Source organism: Chamaea fasciata, unplaced genomic scaffold (genome assembly GCF_029207755.1).
Source record: "Chamaea fasciata isolate MVZ Bird 193981 ecotype frontalis unplaced genomic scaffold, bChaFas1.0.hap1 SCAF_9, whole genome shotgun sequence".
In the NCBI taxonomy this organism is placed as follows: Eukaryota; Metazoa; Chordata; class Aves; order Passeriformes; family Sylviidae; genus Chamaea; species Chamaea fasciata.
The window spans coordinates 7,079,490-7,106,769 of NW_027094094.1; the positions used below are offsets into that span (position 1 = coordinate 7,079,490).

Consider the following 27,280-nt stretch of genomic DNA (forward strand, 5'->3'; position numbering starts at 1 on the left):
AGTGTAGTGCAGATAGGTTAAAATGATCTTTACACCCTAAAACTCTTTAGGGTAGAACTGAAATCATTGGTGCAGTAATGTGAGAAACAGTGACTGGATCAGTTTGCAACAACTGCAGTTTCTTTGTTTAGCAAGTCTCTGACTTTATTAATGCCTTTCTGCCTCCTTAGTGAGATACTTTGGACAGAAGTAACAGTAGCTTTAAAGAGCCAAATTCATAACTTAAACTATTAAAAATTTAGAATAGCTCCAGTGAACAAAATAGATTAAACTGTGCTGGCATGAATATAATGTACAACTGCTGTCCTCAGTGCCATGTGGAAAATTAGGGACCCTGGCATTACCTGTCATTAGATTTGTTACCAAAATGAAAGGTGATAGATCAGGGTATTTGTACAGAATTTCAGCAGTGTATGCCACAGTGTTGTTAATACTGGGGAGCAGGGTTTCCCCTCTTTTCTCTGCCCTCGTGGAACTAAAATTTAAACCAGATCACTGTAGGTTTATTAGACTTTCCTCTTACATAGCATGCAAGTTGAGCAGATGTCCCTCAGCCAACCCACAGGGTTCAGCCACCTTGGAGTTCTCTGCTCAGCTTTTCCCCATTCCTCCCCAGTAAAGAATTAAAGTGTTAAAGGAGATGGTAAGCTATAATTTCCCCCCATTTTAATCAATACTTATGCAGCATAGGAACTGTAATTTCACTGCAACTTTTATTTTCAGTGTCTATGAAATGCACCCGGTAATGGTCAACTAAAGCAACTAAAGCAGGATCTAAGTGTAAATATAGACAAGAGCCCTGTCAAGTGTTAGAGCTCAGATTCAGCGGTGAACTTCGGCAATAAAAAATGCAGTGTTTAGAGGATGTGGCCCCATTAGTAGAATTAAACTTCCAGGAAGAGACCAAGGGATAAATCTATCCACCTCTCTGTCAGAAGCCTCTGCTTTGAGGTGATGTCTAAAATCCTTAGCAAGATGCTCAGAGTCTTTATAAATTACACAGAGAAAGTAGTTTTAACAACAAGCAAAAAAATAAAAAACGGAACAAGAAGCTCTTTACTGTAAGGGTAGTGAGGCACTGGAGCAGATTGTGGATGCCCCTGGAAATGTTCAAGGCCAGGTTGGATGAAGTTTGAGCAACCTGGTCTAGTGAAAGGTGTCTGAAAATACAGAAACTGAGCTTTGTTGGAAGACTTTGGACCTGAGGAGCCAGACTGCCAGCCTCAGGCAGGGATCTGCATCTGCCCACACAGCAGTCAGTGTGTGCTTCTGGGAGCAGACAGCCAGTAATTTAATGGGCACCCAGCACAAGGGGTTGTGGTGCTTCAGTCACTAAAGCAGTGCCTGAAGGACCCCATCAGAACAGTCCTTGAGGAAGTGGCATGGCTTTACTCTCTGTTCATCTCTGCAGGATTTCAGAAAGCCTGGGAGGGTACGCTGTGGGTTTGGCACTACCTGGGTCTGGAAGGAAGGGAAGGAGATGTGGTATAGAAAGGGTTATGTATGTATTTTTGGAAGGGATTAGAAGTAGGGAGTACAAGTGGGATCATGCCTCTGCAGGCTTACAGAGCCTTCTTCAGGGAAGGTTTCCAGTCATTGCTCTTGTAAGAGAAGTAACTCTCTTTCCTGGGTGCAGGCCAGGACCCAGCAATCTGCCTCCCAGTGAGAGCTCTCGTTCTTGGGCTGAAGCATCTTGCTCCCTCTTTGTTTTGCAATATGCACCATTTCCTTGTTGAGAACACTCTGCAGTGAGATAGTTTGAGAGCCCTTCTGGGAAATGAGAGCAGTGTTTCTGAGTCTCTCATGTCACAGAAGGCATTGAACCAAAGTCTGCAAGATCCTGGCTGATGATTCACCAGCAGAGTCTCATGAAATCAAAGGCCGGGGTGTGTTGGGAAAGGCTTCAGACACAGCAGTTGTGCATAACACAGTAGCTGAACACTTCCAAACATAACATGGTAGACGAGCTCTTCCAAATCATGCTTGTTGGTTCACGCTAAGCAACGTGATTGTTCCCAATCTCTAAACAGCTTGGACAGGAGACAGTATTTACTCATCAAGTAAATTTCAGAATTTACTGGGGGTGTTCAGAAAAGAATTCTAGAGACCTAGGCAATTTGTGTGATCAAAGACTTAATGACTAATCAGGAATGTAAAATGTTGGTCTTAGGAAGCTGAAGTCTCATTTTAGGCAGTTTTGTTTGTTTTCATCTTTTTGTTGCTGTAGCTTTGGTTGTCCCTTTCACGGGCATCAGTCTCACCTTTGTCACCTGGTGCTACCAACTGTAATTTCAACGTGCATCTTGTGGTATGTGGTAGTATTCTGAAAGCCCTGGTCATAGCTGATAATATATTAGCTTTAATTTAAAAAATAAGTCACCTGCTTATTAAGATTATGGAAGAGGTTTGAAATAGGCCAGCTGTTCCGCAAATGCTGAGCAGAAGAGAACTTCAGAATAACACTATCAGTCTCAGGTTTTTTTTGGGATTGACTCATTTTTTTCTCTGCCATTTGGGATTAGAAATAATTTGTCCAGGAAAACGGTAGTTTATTTTAGTCCATTAAAATGCAGATGACAATATTTTCTATGCTTTCCTTATTTTTTAATCTGCTCTACTTACAAAGCAGAAGTACTTTGGGGAACCCCACAGCAGCACTTTGGTTTAAGTGGGATCATGGCTGTCTTCTTAATTTTGGTCAGTTTTTGTTCCTATATGCCATATTTTGCACCTGTGTTTGAGTGGGCCTATGCCCATGTGGTCACCTCTTTCACTTTGTAATTTTGCCTTCCATCACATTAACATTTATTGCTCTCTTCACAGCATTCCCTTCACTATATCCACTAGAAAACCTACTAATGCTAATTACTTGCAAATAGTAATGGTAATTTTAATGACAACCTCAGTAAATTGCTTTTTATATGCTGTAAGAAAATTGAAAACTAAATGTCCATTTTGCTGCTTATTAAGAATCTTAGAGAGCAACTAATATTCCTTGTGCTCCTTCTGTCTAGTGGGAGTGATGCCTTGGGAAGGCTGACCTGGAACAGAGACTGAACAAAGCTAGAGAATAAAGTAGATATTGATTCACAAATAAGAAGCTCCCAGTACCCACTGAGAATCCTTTTTTGAGTACCATGGGGTGGGTTAACAGGAGCTGAGGAGACACAGTAGGTACAGAAATGAAATACAAATGTAGGTGCAAGGAAAATGAAAGATGAAGGTGGAAAGTCTGTGAAAGAGGGTGAAGCATGAGGAAGACCAAACAGGGTAGAGAAAGCCCTATTAAGACTTTAGAAGCACCTCTGGATAAAAGACAAGAGCTTTTGGCTTCTTTCTGTGGTCTGTGGGAGATTGAGTCCAGGACTGCTGCAGCTCTAGCAGTGTTGGGCCAGGGTGGAAGGATGCAGGAGGTAACAACCAACAAAGTGGTTGCACTGTAGCACAAGGACTGCACTTTCATCCATGAAATCGGTCAGAAAATGTGTCACACCTGTTACACGTGCAGCAGAAGAACTGGGGGTGCAGTAAAGGCAAGTCAGTGTCAGTCCCCAGTGGTCCTGCCCCAGAGTTTGCGTGTGTGGTGTGCAGCAGCTGCCTGGTGGGAGGGTGGGTTTAGGCATCCCAATGCTGCTGCTTTCCCACCAAGGCCCAGCTCTGCCTGGGCTCTGCCTTCCCTCTGCCTGCACCCCATCAGGGCAGCATCCCCGGCTGCTGGATGGAGGCTCCTGCTGGGAGGCAGCAGCATCCTGGAGGTTCCAGCTCAGCTCTCCTGGGCCCCGTGCTGCAGACAGGACCCAGCGCCTCACTCACAGCCACCACTTATCACCTGCCTGGAAGTGACTTCCCACGGGACCTCTGGTGATTTGGCAAGAGTGTAGGGCTGTGTGGTTTGGCAGAGATTTCCAGAATGGGCCCAGGCAAAGCGGATTTGGGGGAGAAGAAGCTCTGGTTTGGAAAATGGTGGTGCAAAGAAATCTTTACTTGTCCCAGGCTCCTGCCCTGACTGCCCCCAGCCCATCTCCTAATGCCCCAAGAGAGGGGAAAACTGAAAAAGGATCTCCGTACGCAAACCTTTCCCAAAGGATTCTGGCATGAAAAGTAGCTCTGGATAAGATCCATTTGCTTTTAAAGTAGTCAGTACCTGGTAAGAGCCAAACTCCTGCCTGTCTTAATAATTTAAGCTTTGCGGAACAGAAGCTGGGTGAAATTTTGACCTTATAAATTACTGCTGCATAAGTAATCCTCACGAACACTCCCAGTACTGTTAACTGTTTATAGTTACCACAGGATTTAGGAATAATTCTGCACTCTTGCAATAAAAATAAAGCATTAAATGTGTTGCAGATTGTCAATTTTGCATTACAATAACATCTAAAAGCTTAAGAGAAGTTGTTATTAGTGAGAAGAGTTGGTTTAGACAGTCTTGTTTAATTCAGACGCAGTTGATGCACCTCTTCTACATTTACTCTTTGTTTTAAAAAATAAAAAATAATTTGTATAATGTTACAACAAGTATGTCATAAACAATAGCTAGAGACATATGTATCAAAACAGAAAGGGCAAGGGGCACATTACAGCCAGGGCTGGTTTAAAAAACAAAACCCCCCAGAAACAGTCTGTATTCAGAGTTGACATACAGAGGAATGTGAGCATGGGCCAGATACAAATTGAATGACAGGTATGAATATGCATAACTATCGTTTGTGAACACTTTGCACCTAATTCAACTTCCACCCAAGATAACTTTCACTGCTGTTTGCACTGTCAGTGGCTTGGCTTATGTTCTGCCTTTTTAAAAAGATTGATTAACCTGTCCCGTTTGATTTTTGAGGTGCTTGTATTCACAGTGCTTTTTAATTCTGTGCAGCGTATATCAATAGAGGAAGCTGAAGTCTGTTCATATTGCAATACCCCATTTGGAGCTGTTCCACAGAATTTTGTTTTAAAGAGTGGAATTCAGCATTTGACTCCCAGGCACAAATAACCATGTAATTACTCTGCAATCACATAGTAATTAGCATATACTATTCATATATTGCATAATTATATGCCCTGGAGATTACATAGTAATTATATTTGTACTAAACATATAATTCTATATACTGTATAAAAAAAAAAACTTCAAGAGTTCATAGTTAATATTATAGTTGTATGCTAATGTAGTATAACATTTTATATAAAAATGTTACAATTTTATGAGAGGGTTGTATTTTGGGCTTCTCTTCTGCATCTGGTGTTGCTTAATCTGTGGTAGACTGCTATTATCAGAAATGCCTGGCTCTTAATTTAGAGTCAAATGTTGCGTGTTTACAATTTCATAATTTATGAAGATGCAAAAAGTTGCCATTTTATTGTGCAAGCAGCTGAGATTGGGAAGGACTTGGAGTGTGATTGTTAAATCACAAAGATTAAATGTACAAATGCACTGAACATAGTTACAGCACACTGCTAGAGTGAAACACAAATCAAACTCTCCTTAGCTTTGTGTTATTTTTGGGTAGGTAAGATCCATGGGACAGTTGCAGGTGATCTGTTTGAATAATGGGAAGAGTGTGTGAGCAGCCAGGGCCCATCTTGGGCACAGTCTGTTCCAACAAATGCAGCGCCTCAGTGCAGCATCTCAGCCAGGCTGCTTTGTGTTTTCCTGCTGTGGAGAAAGAGAAAAGGTTGCTTTCCTCATCTGGGAATGGCAGGCAGTGTGGTAGGAGAATGGAGATCAGTGGCAGTGAGTTGTAGAAGGACCTTGGACTGAATTTCTGGTTAAAGGTGGAAGATCTTGGGAAAAAAAAGAAAAAAAAAAAAAAAAAAAAGAAAAAAACCACTTTTTGTAAGAGTAGCTTAGAGCTTTGGGTCGTTTAAGATGTTTTATCTTTGGCCAGTTCCCCCCCAAGAGGTTGCCGCAGGTTTTAGATATTTGCAAAATGTTTTGTTCAGCTTGAAAATTCCGTGGCAGTGGGAAATTAATGTATTTTCTTGGATCTATGATGTTTGCATTCCTAATATCCAAAGCGGCATTACAATTATTCTTAATTGAATTTTGCAATCTAATGCCAGTTGCCTTAGTTTTCAAGCAAAGCATCTATTGGGTTTTAATATCTGGATAATGTATTGAGAAATTAAATGTGTAATTATGGCCTTAACTTATATCTGAGTTTAATTTTTCCCATTATTTCTTGTAGTGTGTACGTGTGTGTGTGTGTGTGTGTGTGTGAGAGAGAGAGAGAGAGAGAAAGGGACATCCTTGTTTTAAAATGGTTCTTTCACAGTCACTTTTTAATTTTATATCAGCTTCTTCAAAGCTTGTAAAGTTCATTAATTTTCCAGGGTTTTGGGTGGCATCTGTAGATCTTATAACAGTGTTTTACCTAAGCATGGAACTTGTGGGTGGCCTTAGAGAGCTCCCAGTGGTGGGGCTGCACCTGATTTCCTTCTTACCTGGGTGGGCTGTCCTCAGAACTGAAAAATGTAGTAATGGGCATGTCTATTTTACTTCTGGCACAGTACACAAATTACTTTTAAATGTTGCCACCTGGGGTAGACATGGCATGTCATTTAAACTTGATCAAGGGAAAAAAAACGGGAAATGTCAGAGCTTTGCAAAACCACAGTTAGAAGCCATGTTCTCATCGTGTTCTTATGCCAGATGTATGCTTTCCAATTTACCAGGGGTTTTAAGAGCTGTTTCATGAGCCCAAGTTTTACCCAGCACTCACCCTGCATGTCTGCCATGAAGAAGATGAAGTACAGCCCTGCCCAGAGTGTCATTTGTTGGCCAGCACTGTGCCCTCACAGCATGCCCATGCTCTTGTTCACTTGTTAAACCATTACCCCGAGAAACAGAAGGGCTGGTCCCGGTTTCTGGCACTGAAAGCTTTGTATGTAACAAATATCTGTACTCGGGAATCTCGTTAACAGTGCAATAACCGCAAAAGCACGAAAGTGTAAATGTGACGCCGTTTCTCACTGCTGTTGTGTTGTTTTTTCCTAGTGGAGCCAGTACTTTCAAAGGGGAACAATTGCTTGGATGCAGCCAAAGCTTGTAACCTAAATGATACCTGCAAGAGGTTCAGATCTGCTTACATAACCCCCTGCACCAGCAGCACGTCTAATGAGATCTGTAACAAGCGGAAGTGTCATAAGGCCCTCCGGCTATTTTTTGACAAGGTCCCCCCAAAGCACAGCTACGGGATGCTCTTCTGCTCCTGTCGAGACGTAGCCTGTACTGAGAGGAGGCGGCAGACTATTGTTCCTGTGTGCTCATATGAGGACAGGGAGAAACCAAACTGCCTGAATTTGCAAGAGTCCTGCAAGAAGAATTACATCTGCAGGTAAGATGGCACACGGCAGGGGAGTGATTAATGAGGTGCCGGAGAGAACTTTTTGGTGCTGATGGATTTGCCGGGTCTAAGGGTCACAGTACTCGCTGAGGAAAAGGATGACTCAGGGGAAAAGGCAGATGCCTCTGACATCCTTAACAGAGTAACAAAAGCCCTCATTTGCTTACGGTGTGTGCCTTCTCCAAAAGGGTTCACAGCTACCCGCTCACATTATGGAGGAGTCTTTAAACCCCCGGTTTAATTTTTGCAGATTTTTGTTGGAAACATTGTGTGTCTCCGTGATATGATGTCTCAGTCTGATTTTTATGTCCCATCAGTGACCAGGTAAAAATAGAATTGTTCATTATAATGGGATTTTATTTTCATTGTACTAATTGAGAGTACTGATAACTGGGAATACAAGCTTCATGTTGGACTTCATAAATAGTCATAATGCACAGACTACTCATGTGTTTTTAATTCATTGGAGAAAAATGAGTCCACGTCGTAGACAGAATCCCACTATCTTCATAGAGCTGTTTTAGCCTTGAAATTGTTTCATCTCCCGTCCCCTGAGAAGAGTGCTGGGCTGATGCAACTGGGGGGTCATTGATTCACTGACCTCATTCCCAGCGTGTTTCCCTGAGTGTTCTGTCAGAGCAGAGCTCTGCTCCACGGGACAAACTGGGTCCTTTCCTCTCCTGGGGTCCCTGCAGGTTGTCACACAGAGCTTATTCTGTGGCAAACAGGGCCTCCTCTGCCCTCAGGAAATGCTTGGCTCCTACTTAGCATTGTGTATGTTTATATTAGAGCATTGTTGTGCTAATGTCATATTTATGAAGTCGTGCCTGAGAATCCTGCTTGTTTCTAATGTGTAAATTTCTTGTAGATTATCCAATTCTGTGAATTAGCAAACAAGGGAGATAAACACTATTGTAAAATGTCAAGGACACTGAAGATACGATCTAAATCTTAATAAGTACTTACTTATGCCTGGAAAAATATTTACTTTGAAGTTTGTTTATGTGATTTCCACTGCTGGTCTTAAGCTTTTTGCGGTAGCACTTCAGTTGTGCCTGAGTGTTGTTTGGAGGTGAGGTGAGCTGTGCCCTGCCCTCCATGGCTTTGGGGGAATCTGGAGACACAGTTCCTGCTGGCCATGATAGGAGCAGATTTAAATCAGAGCAGTCTGACTCGCGTTCAGCACCTTGATTTCTGATGCTGTTGCAGTCTATGAAAGCTAGGTGCTTGTAGCGTCGGAACAATCCATTTTCTATTTCCATGTTGTTCCATTAGTATTGTTGTTTCTATGTATTGCCTTCCTTATACACAGGCCCTGTTAGTTAGTGGAATTGCAGTATCTTTACTGTAATTTACTGTGTTTTCTGTCAAACTGTCAGTGTGTTACAGTGCCGGTGAAATTGGAGAGAGGATTTTATAGAGAGACTTCTCCCTGTGATTTGGGTTGCAGTATTCTGGAATTAACTTGTTAAATTAATGCCATTAGTTTTCTCATGACTGTGTTTTTCTTTGGTCAGCTTTGATCTAATGTTGTCTCAGCAGTTAAGTTTTCAATGGCATTTTGTTAAATTTAACTTCACGAGTCTGGTGTTGCGCTTTCTCCATTGCAATGTTACAAGGGGAAAGCTCGGTAAAACCTCTGCCTGAAGATGCAGCCAGCACTGAGATGAAAAATGGATTTATTTGTAAATGAACAGTGGCTTCTTTTGCTTTACAATGTCAAAACTGAAAAGTTTTGGCTCTTCCAAGGCTCAGTGTGGGCAGCACTTAGGTCCTGTGGAGGTAAAGCACGCTTGGTGTGGTGCTGAGAGTCACCTCAAGTTGGTGTTACAACCTCCTGGGCTCTCCAGACTGCTGGTGGTTTAATGCTTTCCCTCACTGCTGGCGTGGAGAGGAGGAATTGGCACCAAAACCCTCCTAGCCTATCAGACAGTGAAAGACGTTTTGTCTCTGTGACTCGTGCACTTACAGGAAATCGGTGAGGTTTGTTCCCTTGGTCCTGCAGGAAAACAGGGACTTGGGCAGGGCAGGAAAGAAATGGGAGATCTCCTTGCTATTGTAATTACTGGCACTGATAAATATCAGTTCTTATAGTAAATCCAGATAATGTTTGGAACAATTAAAAGCAGTAGTCAGTAGGTGTGTAATTCTAACTCTGATAACTTCTATTTCATTTTGAAATCAGAAGGAGTAAATGGCAGAATAATTTGAAAATACGGTCTGCCTACTGTGAAACCAGGTAATTTAGAAACTGTTATTTGCATGCTTATTACACCTATTAAAGCCTTTTCATAATGCTAGTTTAGAAAAGGGGTACAAGTTCTAAAGGTTTTCTGAAAATATGTTCATGAAATGGTTTATGAATGCTTCGTACTCAGCATTCATAAACCATTTTATGAACATATTTTCAGAAATGCAAGATTTGACTCTCCTTTTAACCTGTATAAAATATCAGCTGGGCCTGTGTAAAGTTTTTTAAACATTCAGTTTTTCACACTCTTTAAAAGCTTTATCCTGGTGTGTGTATCACCAAATCTGTCCTTGAAGCTGAGTTAAGAGCAGTCAAACTGCCCAAGCAGTCAATCTGCCCAAACTTCTGGTACTTCTGACCGACATGGCAGGATGCTTTGCTTTTTTAATTTTTTTTTTTTTAATTCAATTCATTAATATATCTGTTACATAAGAAATTCTCAATCGAAGGATAAAGAGACCTGAAATGTCAGGAAATGCAAATATGTTCTGACTTACGTAAACAGTCCTAATTTTCGACTTCATCAGAATGCCAAATGGTTCCACTTGCATTATCATTTGTCTGCTGCCTCTGCTTGTATCCCAGTCTATGTCCAGTTTTGAAACAATTGGAATCTCTCAGGCATGTCTGTCAATCCTCAGTGAAAAGAAAAGCAAGAAAAGCATCAAGAAGAAGCCATTAGAGTTCTTTTCTGTTGTGAGCATAAACAAATCTAAGAAAAGTTGGTGTACCTTTGAAAACTTTCACCAGTGATGTCCTGGAATAGCACAGACCTCTAAAGAACTTTGTGATCTGATCACTTCAGCTAACAATTAATCTTCAGAAAGTTGACTGGCATGTTTCAAGAATATCATCCTGCTGTAAATGCAGGGCAGGGTGCTTCATGTTTGTCACTATCTAGTTTGACAAATACTATTTTGCTTGAGTAATGAAAGCGTGAGTCATCACTTTGGTCTTTTTAATAATCTGTGTCTTGAATTTGCATAGTTGGGTTTTTTTCCTGAATATGTTCAGAAGACACTGACCAGAATGATAATGATACAGACACATTATTTATTGAAATAGCGCTATCAATCCATTCATGTGCTTCAAAGATCAAAAAAGAAGGGCAGCATTTTTTTTCCTAATAAAAGAAAATGGTAGGAGCATCTTTCTTGTCCTTCACAATAATGGTACTCAAAATGACTGGTCAGATCATTGACACTCATTTTTGAAGCTCAAGTAGCCAGAAAGTAGTGCTTAACTAATTTCAGAAGACAGTTGTCTTCCTAATTTTTTGCCTTTAGTCCTGCAAAAGGTACATATTGCTGTCTGCAGCTGTTGGACAGTGAAAAAAATCACAAAGATAGGCTCAACATATTTAAATAACTTCTTCTTCTGGGATATCAGAAAGATAATAATGAAATATCCCATTAAGTTCCAGTACATGGGTCATCTCCTTGAAAATACAGTGAAAAGTGTTTTCAGCACTGCATGTTCAGAGAGCCAAATCTTTATAAATGTGCTTTCATTGGTGTGTTCTTACCTCTTGACCAGTTTTTGGTCACCTGTCCTATGCAATCTTAATTTAGTTGCAACCACCCATTCAGCTCTGTATGAAGGATGTCTGCTTCTGCAGGTACCAGAACACTCTGTGAAGATATGCAAACATTGTTGTCAGTGCAGAGAATTCGTCCACTGGAAATGTTAGAACAGAAGTTCAGCCGCTTGCTGCGTTTCTGAAAACATCAGGAAAATAATTTTGCCAGGAAAATAATTTTCCTTCATGATATTCTGTTGAACGCTTTTAATGACAATTTTCCTTGGAAAGGGTGTCACTGTGGCTGCACTCCTTTCCTGTAAGGCGTGTGAAAATCTGCAAGTGCTTTACACCTGGAACCTGTTGGTAAAAGTGGCTTCTCCGAGTGATTATTTAATAGATTATTGGTAGATGACCTTACATCAAATTAGAATGTGTGTGCCCACATTATATTTTTTCAAGCACGTTCTATAAGCCATTAAAGGAAGCTTTTCTCTTGTAAAGCTCATACGACTAAGAACTCTCTTAAATTCTCTGTGTGAGTCTTGTGGACCGTTCCTGCAGCAAAAGCCCCTGCTGACTGCAAACCCTGCACCCTGGTGCTTCGGCACTGGAGACAAGTCTGTGGTGGGATAAATGTGCAGGCAACCGTTTTTGTCCTGCTCCAGGATGGCGGGAGCCCAACATCTGTCTCTAGGAGGGAACAATCCTCAGTTACAGACTTAATAGGGAGTAGTGCCCTGAAGGAATGTGCGGGAGGAGATGGAAAAGGGGGAAAAGAAATTTGCCCTTTTCTTCGCATTTTCTGTTCCTTATGCTTCTCTTTCATTTTTCTCACTTTTTTCCCTTACTTTTCCCCCCCCCCCTCCTACCTCTTCCACTCGCTTAGTCTCCTTTCATCTCCTCTTTCCAGATCTTCCTGCAATTATCTGACTTCTCACCGCCTCTCTGACACTTTGAATTCTATTACAGCCACTTACGGTGCCTCCTCACCTGCTTCTCTGCTTGTTGTGCTTTTCCTCCCTCAATATCCTGCCACGGTCCAGTGATCATCTGTAATTCAGCAAATGAGAGGGAAAACAGAGGTGCTGCCTCCCTTTCTGAGCCTTGTAGCTGATATTGGTGACAATTCAGTTGGTCAGATAAAAGCCTGAGAGCTCACTCTCAGCCTGACTCTAGTTTTGCATGTTAAAAGGGCACTTGGTGGGTGTTTCTGTGAAGGACACAGGAGCATTTCACGGTTCTGGATAACAGAGCTGGGTTTGAGTCCCTCCGGGGCGTTTATATCAATTTGGCACTTGGAGCACTCTGAGGTGATCGGTGTGCTGTGGTTATGCAAAACCAGGACAACAGCGTAGTTTTTGTAATGCTGTTAAGGACATGACGGAAAGGACACTCTTGGTTTCTGGAGAAGTGAAGGGTGTGCCTGCTTTCAGTGTTTGGAGACTGAGTGAGGGAGTGGGTGCAAAACCTCTCTTGCCTGACTCAGCAGGTGTAGGATGCTTGCGGTGCTGCAGGGTGAGCCTGAGCTCTCTGCACTCAGGAGAGTGCCTCTGGAATTGCCAAGTGGGGCAGAAAACATGGTAAGTCTACTTTTTGGCCCATGCCCACAAGATCACCTCCCACAGCCTGAATTTGGAGAGTGATTTTTATACATATATGTTTACACAAGCATGTAACTCTGTGCATATATGTCTGTATTGCTAGAGGTTTGTTTATTTAAGTGAAAAAAAAAAAAAGACAAGCCAGGTATTTAATTCGTTTTAATGAACTAATAGTGACACGTGGTGACAGTTCAGAAAATTCAGAAAATGGGTCTGAGGGGAGGTGGGAAAGAATCTGGTGTACTCTGCAGGGGGAACTTGATGGTGTAGTGGAGTATGTGTGTGTGGAACTGCTAGCCTGGAAAAAAGTATTAGTGCAGTCTCTGCAAAACAAGCAAAAAACCTTTCAAGAAAGGCAAAGTAAAGATAGAAAATGCTGCAATATTATATTCTTCCCTTTCAGTCCTTTACATGATTCATTACTTTGATGTCTTCTGTTAGCAGAGTAAATGGACATAATATTGCTCTCCTCACCCCTCAGAAACAAAGGTAATTTTAAATTTCTTCCATCTGAATAAAACTCAAAATGAATCAAGCAATTCTTCCTCGTAGGATATCCATAAATCCCTTTGGAATCAAAAAAATCCTAACATCCAGCAAAAAACCAGGACTGCTTTGTCCTTCTTGAAGTGTAGATGGATCTCATTCTGCAGTGCCCAGATCTGCTTGACTGGTCCTCATTTATACTCTGCCTGGTCAGATTAGGAGGGGCTTGAAGATAAAAAGCTTGCTGGGTGATAGACATTTCTCTGAAAGCAGGAGAGACACAAGGATACAGGAATTAGAAAAATGGCTCAGCTTTAGTCCTGCTCCCAACTTCCCCTTGGTTTGTGCTGTACCAGTGAAGAGAGTTTGTGCTCCAAGCAGCAGTAACTGGACAGGATTTCGCCCTGAGGTCCCCTGTCAGGCAAGCTCAAACTCTCCAGGCAGCATCCCTGAAGATCCTCTGCTGATCAGGTTAAAAATAACATGTGGCACTGAATATTCCGTATTTCCTGTCTGCAGGGCTGAAGAAGTGAAGGTGGGAATAATGAGTGCATCTGTGAGCATGCAACAGTCACAAACTAAACTTGGATGCCAGTGATTCGGGTTCTATAGGCTGTTTTTAGACACCCTGCTCCCATGTCAGTCTCTTTCTAGGAAAATGACTTGTGAGCTGAGTGAGATGCTTCTGACCACGACATTCCACCTCTAAAAACTTGGGGCACTTGGGTCTACATGTGATCCTTCCAGGAGTCGTTTAGGTTGGAGAAAACCGTTAATAACATCAAGTCCAGCTCTAAACTTGACACTGCCAAGCCCACCACTAAACCATGTCTCCAAGTGCCACATCTACAGGTCTGATAACTACTTCCAGGGGTGGTGACTCCACCACTTCCCTGGGCAGCTGTTCCAATGCTTGAAAACTTTTTCCATGAAGAAAATTTTCCTAATATCCAATGTAGACCTTCTCTGGCACGACTTGAGGCCATTTCCTCTCACCCTGTCCCTTACTTGAAAGAAGACCTTGCCACAACCTCCTTTTAGGTCGTTATGGAGAGTGATAAGGTCTCCCGAGTGTTCATTTTGTCTGAAGAGCCTTATTTTGTTGATTTAAGTGGAAAAGAAAAGCTGCCTGTATAATTTAAAAAATAAGAAGACTACAGATTAGGCGCATGAGCCAGGGAGGGGGTTACAGCAAGGGCTAATGTGACCCATTTGGTTTTGTTGATTTATCAGGGAGGGAGGAGAGATTAAACTACATATGTTAATTAAGCAGTTTCACACATGTTTAGTCAAAAATACTGAAATCCAGGACAGCTAAATTTGGCATTAAACTTTAACAGAGATCTAAATTTGAAGCTACTCATGTCCTTACAGTTAAACAAGCACTTAATTGCTTTCTGGATGGGGTTCCACTAGGAGTACTGCTACTGCTGATTTTTTGAATTGTTGAGAGATTTGAATAGTTGAGAGATTTCTATAGAAAGGAGTTTAGTATCCACTGGTTTGATGAGTAGTTTCCACCCCCTGATGTAGTGAAGAGAAGATCTGTTATGTACACGCAGTCACATTTGGCTAACTTGCTGTTTCTGGGGCGAAGAAAGGATGTATATATCACACATAAGCATTTTCTTTAATAAATCAATTTTTTTTTTGTTCACGTCAAGCCATGCATATGCTACAGGCAAGAAGCTGCTCTGTGTTTAATGTAAATAACAGATCTACTCTATCAGGTCCATTCCCAGTGTACTTCCTCTACATCAGTGACTTGAGTGGATTCATTCCAGGGGTGAATTTGGCTTTTCCTGTTCTGTCTAGGTAAATCTTCAGGCAGTGCTAATTAGGAGAATGTCAACTGATTTTTATCATTCCGTTATGCTGGACTTTGTAAAGGTTATTTATATCATTCTACATCAGGGCCCAGTGAGAGAATATTTCTGGTGGCAGTTCATCTATTAAAATAGCTGCAAGAAAATGTAAACACTGGAGCTAAAAATAAAACTTTGTTCCTCAACTGAGCAAGTGACAGCCACATGCATATTTTCAAATTTTAGCATTCTCATGTTTACGGAATAGAAATCACATTGCTTCAATTATGTTAATAAACACTCCCATGTTACTGGAGGGACTCCTGTTAATTGGAAGCCAGATGTAAATGCAGCAGTGTCTGCAAAGACTTCTCAGCAGAGGTGGTGGTTGTTTCCCATGCTTTAATGATCTGCTGGCTTTAAAACAGGGGGTTTTCTGGTGTGTGTTTACTGTTGATGATAGATTTTCTGTGTGAGCTGACTGTGACCCTTCTCTAAGACTATTAATAGATGACCTTACATCAAATCATAATGTGTATGCCCACATTATATTTTTTCAAGCATGTTCTATAAACCATTAAAGGAAGCTTTTCTATTGTAAAGCACATATGACTAAGAACTCTGTTAAATTCAAGCTGTATTATTTGAATGTTTAGTTCACTTTCTATTGTTCCAATTCAAGCATAAATCCCAGTAGTTGTCCTCTCAGTTATGATGCTCCCTTTGCCAGTTAGTCATTATGAAATGCTGGAGGTACATCTCAGTAACTGGCCATCATGCAGCATTGCAAAATATTTTTCAGAATGGACAGTTCATTTCAGAACAACCTCTGTAAATGTCTGGGTCTGCCACAGGCCGTCAACTCCCAGCCTCACACTTTTTTCTTGGCCTCGCGTGTTCATGTTTTTTTGAGACTGAAGTAAAAAAAAAAAGTGCTCAAGACAGCATATTGTTCTTAACTGGTAAAAATGCTTTGTTTTCCAATCTTACAGTACAAATCAGTGCTTTCTGTACTATCATCATATATCCATACTACTTCTAAATGCAAGTAAAATGTGCTGAATAAGATCAGTGCTCTCTTGTCTTGCTGCTGCCAGAACTTCTCAACTTGCTGTTTGGTGAGGCTGATTTGTGCATGAAAAAAAATGGGTGCACATAAAAAGAGACTGTGCTCTGCTTTTAGCCTCTGTATTTCTGATTTTATATTTGTTGTCTGGTTCCAAGGTCAGAGCAGTATTTAGAGTAGCTCCAGGATGGGTTTCAGCCATGCTGGTTGCCCACAGATCCTGCTCAGTTGAGTGCAAGGACACACTGGACACTCTTTCTTCCCTTGAGCCACGCCTCTGACAAGGGGACACGGAGTTGTTGCCTTCAGGAATGTCACCACACGTACCACTGAGAGATTTTCTTACACAAAGAGCATCCCTGCATAACCTCAGGAAACCTGGCTTTCCAGTACATCTACCAACAGAAACTTTTCTGGTATAGAGAGAACTTGTATTGGACTTTTTAGATTATTTTCCATCTCCAAACTCCCATCAGTTTCATGCTTGAGCTAGTAATAGTCTATTATAGTTTATTCAAGTGGTTACAGGGGATATTATTGCCGTGGATGTCTTTCTCAGGTACTTGGAACCACATCCTTTCAGTGTGCACTCACAATATAGTTATTAATAAACACTGAAGCGTCCAGTGGCACTCTGAAGGATTTGCAGTGGCACTGCTTTTCCTTGGCTTGCTTTTTGAGAGTGACAGTGATTTTCTTAGGTTACCAGCCTGTAATTCAAAGACTATTCTGCTTGCCCAGCTAATGAAGTGAGAACAACTCTCCCAGTAATGCAGTAGTTCTTCCCTGAGTAACATCCTGTCAGGAGACACTGAGGTTTGGGCATCTTTAAAAATGCTGGTCAATTTAATTAGAAGCTTCAAATTAAACTGCATAAAGGAAATTAAACAGGAAAGTATTCACATTCATGACAGTTGGAAAGCAGCTGGTGGATTTTTTCTTGTTATTGGAGAGCTTTGGTACAGAGACAGGTAGACTAAATAGAAATCTTAGCAGCATCCCCTGATAAAATCACTGGCTGACAATTCAGTCTGTCATTTTGTAGAGAACTCTGACAGAAGTGTTTTCTTTGCAGCTGAGAAGACTGAAACACATTATGAATGCTTAAGGTCGATGCAAGGAAACAGAGCCCTGCAAAACATATTTAATATAGGTTTGATTTCCTGTGGAATGTTTTCCAGATGTTCTCTCAAACAGGCCTCTAAAAAATGATGTGAGGTAATTTTTTTTTTTTTGCAAACAGAAAGAGAAAATTCTGTTTTGTGTCACAGCATCTGAGAATTGCTGTTCTAATTCTTATTGCATTACCTTGTGCTCAGGGTTTTCACCGTATTTTTCAAAATTGGTTTTATTACACAAAAGGTCAGTAGTATATAAATATTTATATAACCCCATTTCAAATAAATCATACTTGTTTAGAATCACATTTGAGCTTAGTAGTTTCCCTTAAACCCAAAGGAGACCTAATATATTAAATTAAAATTACTCTCATGCATGATCTTGAGTCGCTTAGAGGATTTAATTAACATTGATAAACTATGGCATTAGTGTTTTGTTAAGTTCTTTAGATTTTCTGTAGCAGATACTGTGTAAGAAGATCTAACTGGTTTCCAGCAGATGACATGAGCAAAGGGAAAGGATAACATTAACAGAAAATGGTATAGAACTTATTTTACTTTCCACAAAGTGCAGTAAAAGAGCATAGCTGTAGGGTATTAATTTGTTAATAGAAGAATAGAAAGAATACAGTGTTCGTACTTTTAATTTTAAAACACAGATATGCATAGATGGAAATGCTTTTCATTTTGCATGGCTGAATTTCAAAGAGTTAGATCTCCATTTTCTGGAGTATTAAATGTCCAGGAGGCCCCTGCTAAACAAAAAGCCTGAGCAGTAACATAAATGCTGGCAAATGTGGTGGGGACAGCGAGCTGGGTCGAGTGTGGGTGCTCCTCTGGAGGGACCAGCCCTGGTGGGCTTTGTGCCCTGATGCTCTGAGCAAGCACTCCTGCTGCTGGAAGGCATCTCAGCGAATCTTGTGTGGTCCCTGGTGTTTGTTCCTGTGTCTAGTTATCCCACAATCCAGATAGGCTGCCTCTGTGTAATTGGGCATTATCCATATTTTGCTTCCAGTCAACAACACAGTTTTGAGAGGCAGGTTGAATACAGAATCAAATATTTGCTTGGGTTCAGGCAGCCAGACATCTAAAATAACAAAACAGCAGCAAAACCAGATAAAAACCAGCTTTTTAAAAGTTTCTTTCAGTTAGTAGCCGGTATTTGGGGTCTAAAATCCTGTCATTTGTTTCTGCCAGTGTTGGAAAAGATTTGGATCAGCTCATGTGAGAAAAAGTGCCTTCAATATTCAGGTTTTGGGAGGCAAATGGTTTGTCATCAGAAATTTGCTTTTTAACCCTTCACACTCCCCAAAAGGTGCAAAAGCTGAGCTGGGTGTCAGGATGCAGCATGGGATGGGGGCTTCCTGGGGCTCCTGGGGTCTCCAGGCAGGACAGAACGTTTTGGACTGGGCTCATCCCACCACCCCAGCTCAGGAGTGAGGCAGTTCTGGGCATGGGGCAATCTCCCTGGGGACAGGGTGGGACATCAGCCCGTGGGCAGACCTGGCTCAGTGGGGTCCATGGCTGGGCAGGGCAGGGGTGGGCAGGAAAATCAGTGACCTCAGGGCCTGGACATTGCCGTTGTTTGAAAAGGAGGGTAGCAACCAAACACAAACCAGGGTTTTCGTTTAGTGGGGTTGCTGTTTAATAAATCCGTGGGAAAGTGACCTCTTAAATAAAAAATGTCATAATTTGTAGTTGCTCACAGGTGCTCAACAGTGTGTGTAGATAACTAAGGAAGTGTAAGATTTAGTAATATTACACAGCTTTAGTATCCTTTAGTGGAAGAAAGATGGATCAAAGCTACTTTACTGTGTGCAGGGAGTCATCTCTCATTATGGAGTTCTTGTGAGGCTTTTTTCATCCCACTGGTTGATAGAGTTGCTTACGTGGCCTTCACCTCATTTTCTCCCTGTTTATGAGAGAAAGAGAAAATGAAATGCTCCTCCAACGATGAAGCCATTAGCTTGGCCACATACCAACCCTTGCAACCAACTCCTGCGTCCCAGCAGAAGCAGCACCACTCTGGCTGTACAGGAGCTGTTTGTAGCCAGAGTAGGATGCTGCAGTTGACCCCCACGAAGGAAGAACAAGTATTTTGACTTGTTTTTTTTTTCTGTAATGGTGCCATTTATCACTATGACACACATTCATTGACTTAGTCTGGCTTTTTTCAGTGTCGGATTTATACCTCTTCTCTGTTTTGAATATTGATGCAGCACTTCCCTTACGTGACTGCACTGCCAAATGGTGTCTAGACGCTGGAGCAGCTCTGACTAATTAGTGTAGTCACCTCAGTCTCTCAGCTCTGGTGTTTACGTACTCTTTATGTTACTGCTATAAATAGGTGCCTAAACACCAGCAGCAATGCAAGGAGGGGTGGCAGTGAGCGTGTCCAGATCTCACCTGGCATCCCTGAGGCGTGGCGCAGTCCCTCCCTGCATTCCCAACAGGGCCAAAGTGGTTGTAACCTCTCACTTGGACACCACAACCCTCGTGTGGGCAGCCAGCAGGAGACCCGAGGTCAGTGTCTTGCTTGGTGTGAACATCACCAGTGCCAAGGCAAGGCTGAGAGACGTTTCCCTCGCCGAGGGCTCAGCCCTTGTCTACCAACAATACAGCCAGAGAGAGAAAAAAAAAAAGAGAAATCAACACCTCCTATCCCAGTGATGTGGGTGCTTCTTGAGGAGGAATCTGGCTCAGAGTATTGCTTTCTGATAGGTCGTGATTTGCACCAGATCCAAACTAAAACTCGTAAAAATTTTCTGCAACTTCACAATTTTTGTCATACTTCTTAAATATTGGACCAATGCTAAAGCTGAATTGACCAGCCTTAAAGAGGAAGAACTGATAAATACCAAAGATAACTTCAGGACACCAAAGAACTTTTACAGAACCTTGAGAACAAAAAGTAGTGAAAATCTAATCAATGTTGCCTGTGCAATGGGCTGTGCTAATATAAAATTAAATTGCTTCAAAAATTGTATGCAGATTCAATACAATACTGCTATTAAAAAAGCTTATTTGTAAGCAAAATGTGAAAGTTTTGAATTATCCAACTGAGTATTTGAAGAGCCACTATCACAAGGAGAGCAAATTAACTTTGCTTCCTTTGTATTTTTAACTGTTACAAATTATTTTACTGGGACTGATACAAAGCATTAGAGAATAGCAGGTTTGGGATTTTTTTTCTCTTCTTTTCAGAAAGGCTGTTTGTTGTTTGAGCAGATTTTCTTTGAATTTGCTGATGGGATTATTCTTACTTTTCCAGCTAGAGGTATGCAAAATATTTAAAGTAAGCTTTCCAGAGCATATGCAAGTTTTCCAGGGCTAAGATAGGACTTATTTAATTTGTGGTTTTGCCCTACAAAGATATGACTTTTTTTTTTTTCCCTTTTTTTCCTCTTCCTTGGAGGAAGATTTCTGAGTAGCACCTACTTATGCAAGGAAAAGGGAACAAATCATAAATGTGGCTGTACACAATGAGGATTTTGTGACAGAAAAAGAAACTAATAGTTCCTTTAAAATGGTCCTGCTACATGGTATGGACAACATAAACTGTTTGTCTGTCTCTTTCCAGCAGTGAGATACATCAGGGTACGCTGCACATGTGAGATTGTGCACACTTGAAGGTGCAGGTGGCAAGCTCTGTTTGTTCTCTGGAAACAAAACTGCTCATTCATGGGTCAGAAACCCTCGAGTTGCCCCCTACAAGTTGCCTCTTGCTGAAGGAGCACGAAGTTAACACAGAGCACTTTTTTTGATTGGACTGCTGTTACCAGATTGCTCCGATTCTGCATCCCTAAAAGGATTGTCTCTTTTACTCAAAACAGTTCTTAATATTCATGTGCAATACTTTAGGATTAATGGTTCTCATTAGGCTAATTTGTCTCTCTCTCTAGATAAACAGCAGTACCACTGTTTCTGGTGTTCACTGATGAGCACACTTTCATCACTGCCATTCTGCTGGAAATGTTTGGGGGTAGATCTTCAGTGGGTGTTAATCAGCAGACCTTCACTGAAAGCATTGGAGTATTTTGTGGCAGATGGAGGTCTTTGTTTTTATTTTCTTGCCTTAACTGTTTCTCCAGTACAAATGAATCCACATAAGCATCAGGTGTAGTTAACAGCTCAGGAGAGGGTGAGAGCTTGGATTGTGTGAAGTTCGGATGACTGGCTAGGGAAGAGTTGTGTGCTCAGGCCAGAGAGATCTGAACTATATTTGACTTACGAAAACTTAAATGTGCAATGTTGTCACGTCATTGCTTTTTATGACCACAAAAATTCTTCAGAAATTCACATGGAAATCAAGGTGTATGGAAAAGAGATCAGCAGAGCTATTTTTAGCCTCCTTTAGGGTTTACAACAAATAAGTTTTTAAGCAGGCTGGGTGGTAAATGACTGGTTTTATTCCATAGTTATCAGTTCTTAAAAACATTTAGAGAAGAGGAATGTATTAAATGGTCTCTGGACTGATGCACCTAATAACCTAAGGGAGAACTGGACATTTAAGGATGATTAAATGATTGCAAGAAATGTTTTCAGGATTATCAAGATGCTGGTTGTATAATCCACTGATGAAAAGGTTTATTTGTGGTCACATAAGTTACAAAATTCAGATCTGAGGAGCTACTTGGTTTTAAAAATACAAGAATACTGTATATGCAGAAGGCTTGCCCTTTCTACCATGGCAGAGGTTTTCGTACTAGATAGATGTAACAGGCTCTATTCTGTTCTAAACCTGACTTCATCCAGGTATTAGTAGAATTAGAAAACTCCTTGGAAACTGTCAACTCTCTTTGTTCCCAATTGATCCAAAAGCTGGATTCGAGCCACTGTTGTAATTACTGACTGGGAGAGGAATCAGTGCAGGGACAGAGGGTTTCCCTTCCCAGATTTTCTTCATGGTGCTGCTGTTTATCTCTTTCCATATATTGAGACCCATTTCTTCTTAGCCTGTCTCCTGGTAGGTACAGTATATATTCAGCAGCTAAGTAGGGATTTTATGTAAATTTAGAAATATGTGTACACATATATATTTATATGTATGCATGAAGCATTGCTAGAGAGGTTGACTTTTTCAAGCTATTAAAGGCAACTGGGTACAGATTTCCATCTCAAGGTTAAGTGGTTAAATAAGGCAAGAGAGGGAGTGAAAAACTTAGGGTTGACTGTGGCTTGAAGGCAACCATGGACTTGCTGGTGTCAGTACAGTTAGCGAGAGATGGAACGAAAATAAGGCCATGAGAACAGCTCTCATAAATTCAGGTATAGGTTGCATAGAGTTTATTTATAGGATGCTTTCTCAAACTAAGCCTGTGAACCTTTTGATGTTTGCCCATCGTTACTTTCAGGCCAATTAATGACGTGTATCCAGTCCCATTCTGGGGAAGGTAAAACAATAAAGCAAACAAAGATAATTAGTCTCTGGAGCATGTAAACAAATAAAGTAAATCACTTGCAAATCACTTGTTTCTGCTAACTTTTGTGAGGTTGTTGCAAAACTGAAAAAGAGCATTTCTACTGCAAATCTGCATAGTGCTGGAGCAGTAATGAAAATTCATAGATTATACTATTCTGATTTTGAGAGGGCTTTGCAAAGATTGAACATCTGATCCTGAGACATTACTGTGGGTTGTCAGAGGCAAAAGAACATTTTTATACCTGTATCGCAGAAGAGAAGATTGAAGTAGGGAGGTGATTCTTTTTCATAGATGAAGGTCTGAAAAACACTTTGTAAATAAAACAAAAGTCGCTACTCTAAGATTATAAGGCTAAGATGGGCAGGGGGATGACTGCAGGATGTGTGACCTTGACCCACCTCATCAATACCTTGCAAATTTTACAGACCTGAATGGGGGCATTATGTGGCCTTTAGATCACAAATAATCAGAAGAGATCCTGTCTGTTAGTCCTTTTAATTTCCAGCATGGCAGTAGTCAGTTGGCCACAATACAGCTGCACTGCTGGTCTTAAAGCACCTCCTGCATGAAATCAGTGCTCTCCCCTCCTTGGTCATGGGCTGGCTGAGGTAGGGGAGGATAATGTGGCCATTCAGCAGCAGAACTTGATGCAGAGCACACTTTCCTTTCATCCCAGCCTTGGACTGAGTGCTCCAGAGTTTGGATAAACGCAGGTTTTACAAGAACAAACAGATTCTCAGTAGTGTGGCTCTGGGAGGTGAGGAGGCTGTGCCAGCTGGTCCTGCCTGCTGCCCCAGCTGCTGCTGCAGGCCAGAGCAGGGCTGAGCCCACTCTCTGGAGACCTGGGACACCAATAAAGCAGGTCCTGCCTCAAGCCTTGCAGTAAGAGTCTGGCTTGCTCTGTGAGCACAAACATACAGTTTTGTGTCATCAGTAAAACAGCAGAAACTGTGTTCTGAATAAAAGACTCCAGTTAGAGTTCAGATCCAGGCAAAATGACTCCTCATATGATAAAATCAGTCTTTGTCTTTTTTTCTTGGCATGAAAATGCAGAGCATTTCTTTTAGCAAAGGGCAGGCATTTCCCTGTTGTTCTGTTCCTTTTTACTGTTTTCTTACACTTTTTTGTTCTGACTTCAAAAATAGATTCTGGAAAGAGATGCATCTTGGAAAGAGACTCTCAATGGCTGAAATGCGTCCAATATGCATTTAAGTTAAAGAATATTAAGCCTTGACAAAAACAGAGAGTGTAAGAGGTAAGAATGCCTTCAGGCTTGATTTTTAAAGATACGCATTTTTCTTCCCGTTGCAGATCTCGCCTTGCAGATTTCTTCACAAACTGCCAGCCCGAGTCACGCTCTGTTAGTAGCTGTCTGAAGGAGAACTATGCTGACTGCCTGCTCGCTTACTCGGGGCTCATTGGTAAGAGGGCAGGCAAGGGTGGGGGCTTGCTCATGAGAAAAAAAAACAAACCCAAACTGCATTTTGAAGGCCTGTGTGAAATAAAAGCTGGAATATAATGGTGTATGGTATGGTACTAGGCCGGTTTCTCCACCTACATGTGATGGCCCTGTTTTGCCCTACAGGGATTCTTGGGGTAAGCTTGTACGTTGCAGGAAAACTAAGGATGGAAGATAAGGAGGGAAAGGTGCTTGAATTTGAAATAAATGCTTGTTAAGCTTTTTAAGCTTTTTAAATAAAGCTTATTAAGGGGTTGAATGTAGGCAGGACCAAGGAGTAGGAAGTTAACAAGTGGAAGTGCAGCATGCTTGATATTGCAACTGTCATCACAAGTTTGGGTAAACACCTTCAGAGAGAGGTATCTGAACCTGGGGTATGAAACAATAGATCAGTCCAGCCTTTTATCAATTCCAGCTGCTGTTCTTTCCATGATATCCTCCTGTCCACTCTTAAGTGTTTTCAGAGATGCCTGTCAGTGAGATGAGCTGAGACCAAATCTGAAATCCACTTCCCTCCCCAACATAGTTACTTTTGTTTGTTGTCACCTTCCTGAGTGTAAACAGGCACAAGAATGCCTTTATGGATCCGGATTCCACGTGCCACACTCAGTATTTGATTCTTGAAAGAGAGAGATCATGTCAAGAAGCTGAATGTGTTGTAAAAGTGTCATAGTTGGGCAATAAATAATAAGTGAATGTCAGAACTCTGAAACAAACAAATTTGAAAGGCCACCAGAGAAGATGTTTTTAAGCTTGCACAGCCTGCACCTGCTGCAGTGCAGTAATATCCCCTTCTGTTGGGCATGAAGGTGCCAGCTGAGACCCTGAAGCTGATCCTGCTTTTAAATAAATGTCTCTGGAGATAAGATTGAAATGAAAATATTTCTAAAATAGGTTGGGTTTGCTGAAAAATGACTGAGAGCTATACTCAGTGGCTTATTGTTACCATTCTTATTACTCTAGCAGCTAACAAGTGAGGTAAGTTCGTGTGGCAATGGGTAAAATGAGATGTGATGGCTTCAAAGGATATTCTGCTACCACTGAAGAGATTAAGACAGTATGCAAAGGGTATAACATCTGAACAGTTATGACAGACTGTCACTGGACTCTGAGACAGAGAATTGAATAGCCTTGAAATCTGATCTTGTCAATGAGATTAAGAAGTCTGGCTGCTGGCAAGGAGTAACTGTTACTAATAGATACTCCTGGGTAAGAACTGCCAAGTTCTTGCTGGACTTAGAGAATTTTGCTGGCAGTTTTGTTGGTTTCATTTTTCAGTTTAACCCCAAAGCTGACCCAGTTCCTCTTGTGAGGTGTTCATGTGTTCCTGGGGATGACCATGCAGCAAAACGCTGTCACACATCAGAAATGTGGAATGAGTGCCTAAGGAGTTCAAATCAAAAGGAGATCTAGTTTTCAAAGGGAAAAATATACATTTTTCTTCCTTCCTGCTAGCCCCTAGAGACATGCAAAAGAGGAACTGGTTGGTATTGCAAGAGTTTTTGCTTCTTAGTAGTAATTCTGTGAAATCAAGAAATTACCAAAACCCTTTTTGTGCTGAAGCAGTAAATTCCTGCCTCTGATATCAATCTGATATGAAAGTGGAGTAAAGCAGAAATCAGCAGTATAATCTTTCAAATGTCTGCTTAATAGATGTAAAACACAAGAAGAAGAGTTAGACTGTGGGTAAGAAGCTGCCACAGATCCATTCGTTCATCAGACCTTCAGGATCTCCATTTAATCAAGATAAAATATTGTCCCTTAAAATAAAATATTATTTTGTTTAGCCATTTCATTAAATGTAGCAAAAATTTCACCTCCACAGAGTTTGTTCAGGAAACTGAGGCTTCTCTAAGGAAGGTCCAGTGCTTGTGAGTCTGTCCTCAACTACAGGATGTAAATGAGAATAAACTTCACTGAAATCAGTGGAATCCCACCTAAAACTAATGGCTTTAAATGGAAATAGAGCCAGTCACAGTTTTTGTATGAGGTGCTTTATCAATACAACGGAGAACAGTCTGTAGAGGCTGCTTTAATGTTTGCATCAGGGTGTTATGTATATAATTTTAAAGATATGTACACTTTACAGGAAGTTGGAAAACCTCAAGTCCTTTAGGCTCCTTGTTGTAGTACAAGGATAAATTAATACTTTTTTTTAATTAACAGAAAAATATAAAAAATAATTAATGTTAAAGGAGGCTGTGGATAGCCATGTTTGAGTCAATACTTTGGTTACAGCCTGGCTAAGGCATCTGGACCTCCTGCACTCACACATGAATTAAGTTTTGCTCTAAGTGCTGACTTCAAGATCTGCTTTAGCATTCACTTCCTGACACATTTTCCCTTGTCTCAAGCAAAATCCACCCAAGTTTCCTGGTATTCCCAGGAATTCCATGAGAGTTTGTGTGAATAATCTGGAGTTGCTTTGGGCCAAGAAACTTCAGCTCCTTCTCCTAGACTCACCATCCATCTCCTTATTAATTCACCCTGATTTGAGCAACCTCTTGGCTGTGTTCAGGCCAACTCTGCTTTGGTGTAAAATGTGGAGTTCTGGCTGCTGACTTTTGAGACCATCCCAGAACAATTTGATACCTAGAGCTCAGAAAACCAAGCGTGTCCTATTTTACTGCCATGGTTTCTCTGATCCCTTAGTGTCCATCAGCAGAATTTCCAAGATGCCAGCTAGTGGAGAAGGGGGAAGGGAAAGGCAGGAAAAAAAGAAAATCCACCCCAGGAAACCAAGCATATAATCCGCTTGGGTTCACATCTGCCCCCAGGTTTAAATGACAGACTGATTTTCTACTAGCTGCTCTTTCAGCCACTCTGTTTCTGCTGGATGCACAGTTTGTGTGCTGTGTACACACTTCCCTTGTCCTGTCTTTCCTGTATTCATCAACCCTAATTGTACCTTGGTATCTGTTACACTTTTAACCCGTCTTAACCCATTTTAATTACCTTATTACCTCTTTGTGATAAGAAAGTCTTACCTCAGTGACCTTTTTAATTTCCTCAGTACCTTTCTGTTTTTTTAACCCTTCACTAAGCATTTGCTAATGAGATTTTTTTTTCAGCCTGCTATTTTCTTTCCATTTGCAAAATCCTCTTGGTTTTCACTTTCTCACACTTCTTTTCAGATCATGTTGCAAGGCTGAAATAGTGTTCTGAGCCATCACATGGATGAGGGAGAGGCATTTTAATGTGTTTTATTT

The 27,280-nt window shown here is 41.2% G+C and overlaps 1 protein-coding gene across 2 annotated transcripts in view; it reads left to right on the forward strand.

Annotated features, from left to right (window-relative positions):
* Positions 1-27,280, forward strand: part of GFRA1 (GDNF family receptor alpha 1) — a 134,064-nt gene that overhangs the window by 77,091 nt on the left and 29,693 nt on the right. For both annotated transcript variants that reach the window (XM_066190861.1, XM_066190862.1), the window contains exons 4-5: positions 6,992-7,331; positions 23,924-24,033. In XM_066190861.1, the coding sequence (XP_066046958.1) occupies positions 6,992-7,331; positions 23,924-24,033 (450 nt within the window). The remainder of the gene's footprint in view (positions 1-6,991; positions 7,332-23,923; positions 24,034-27,280) is intronic.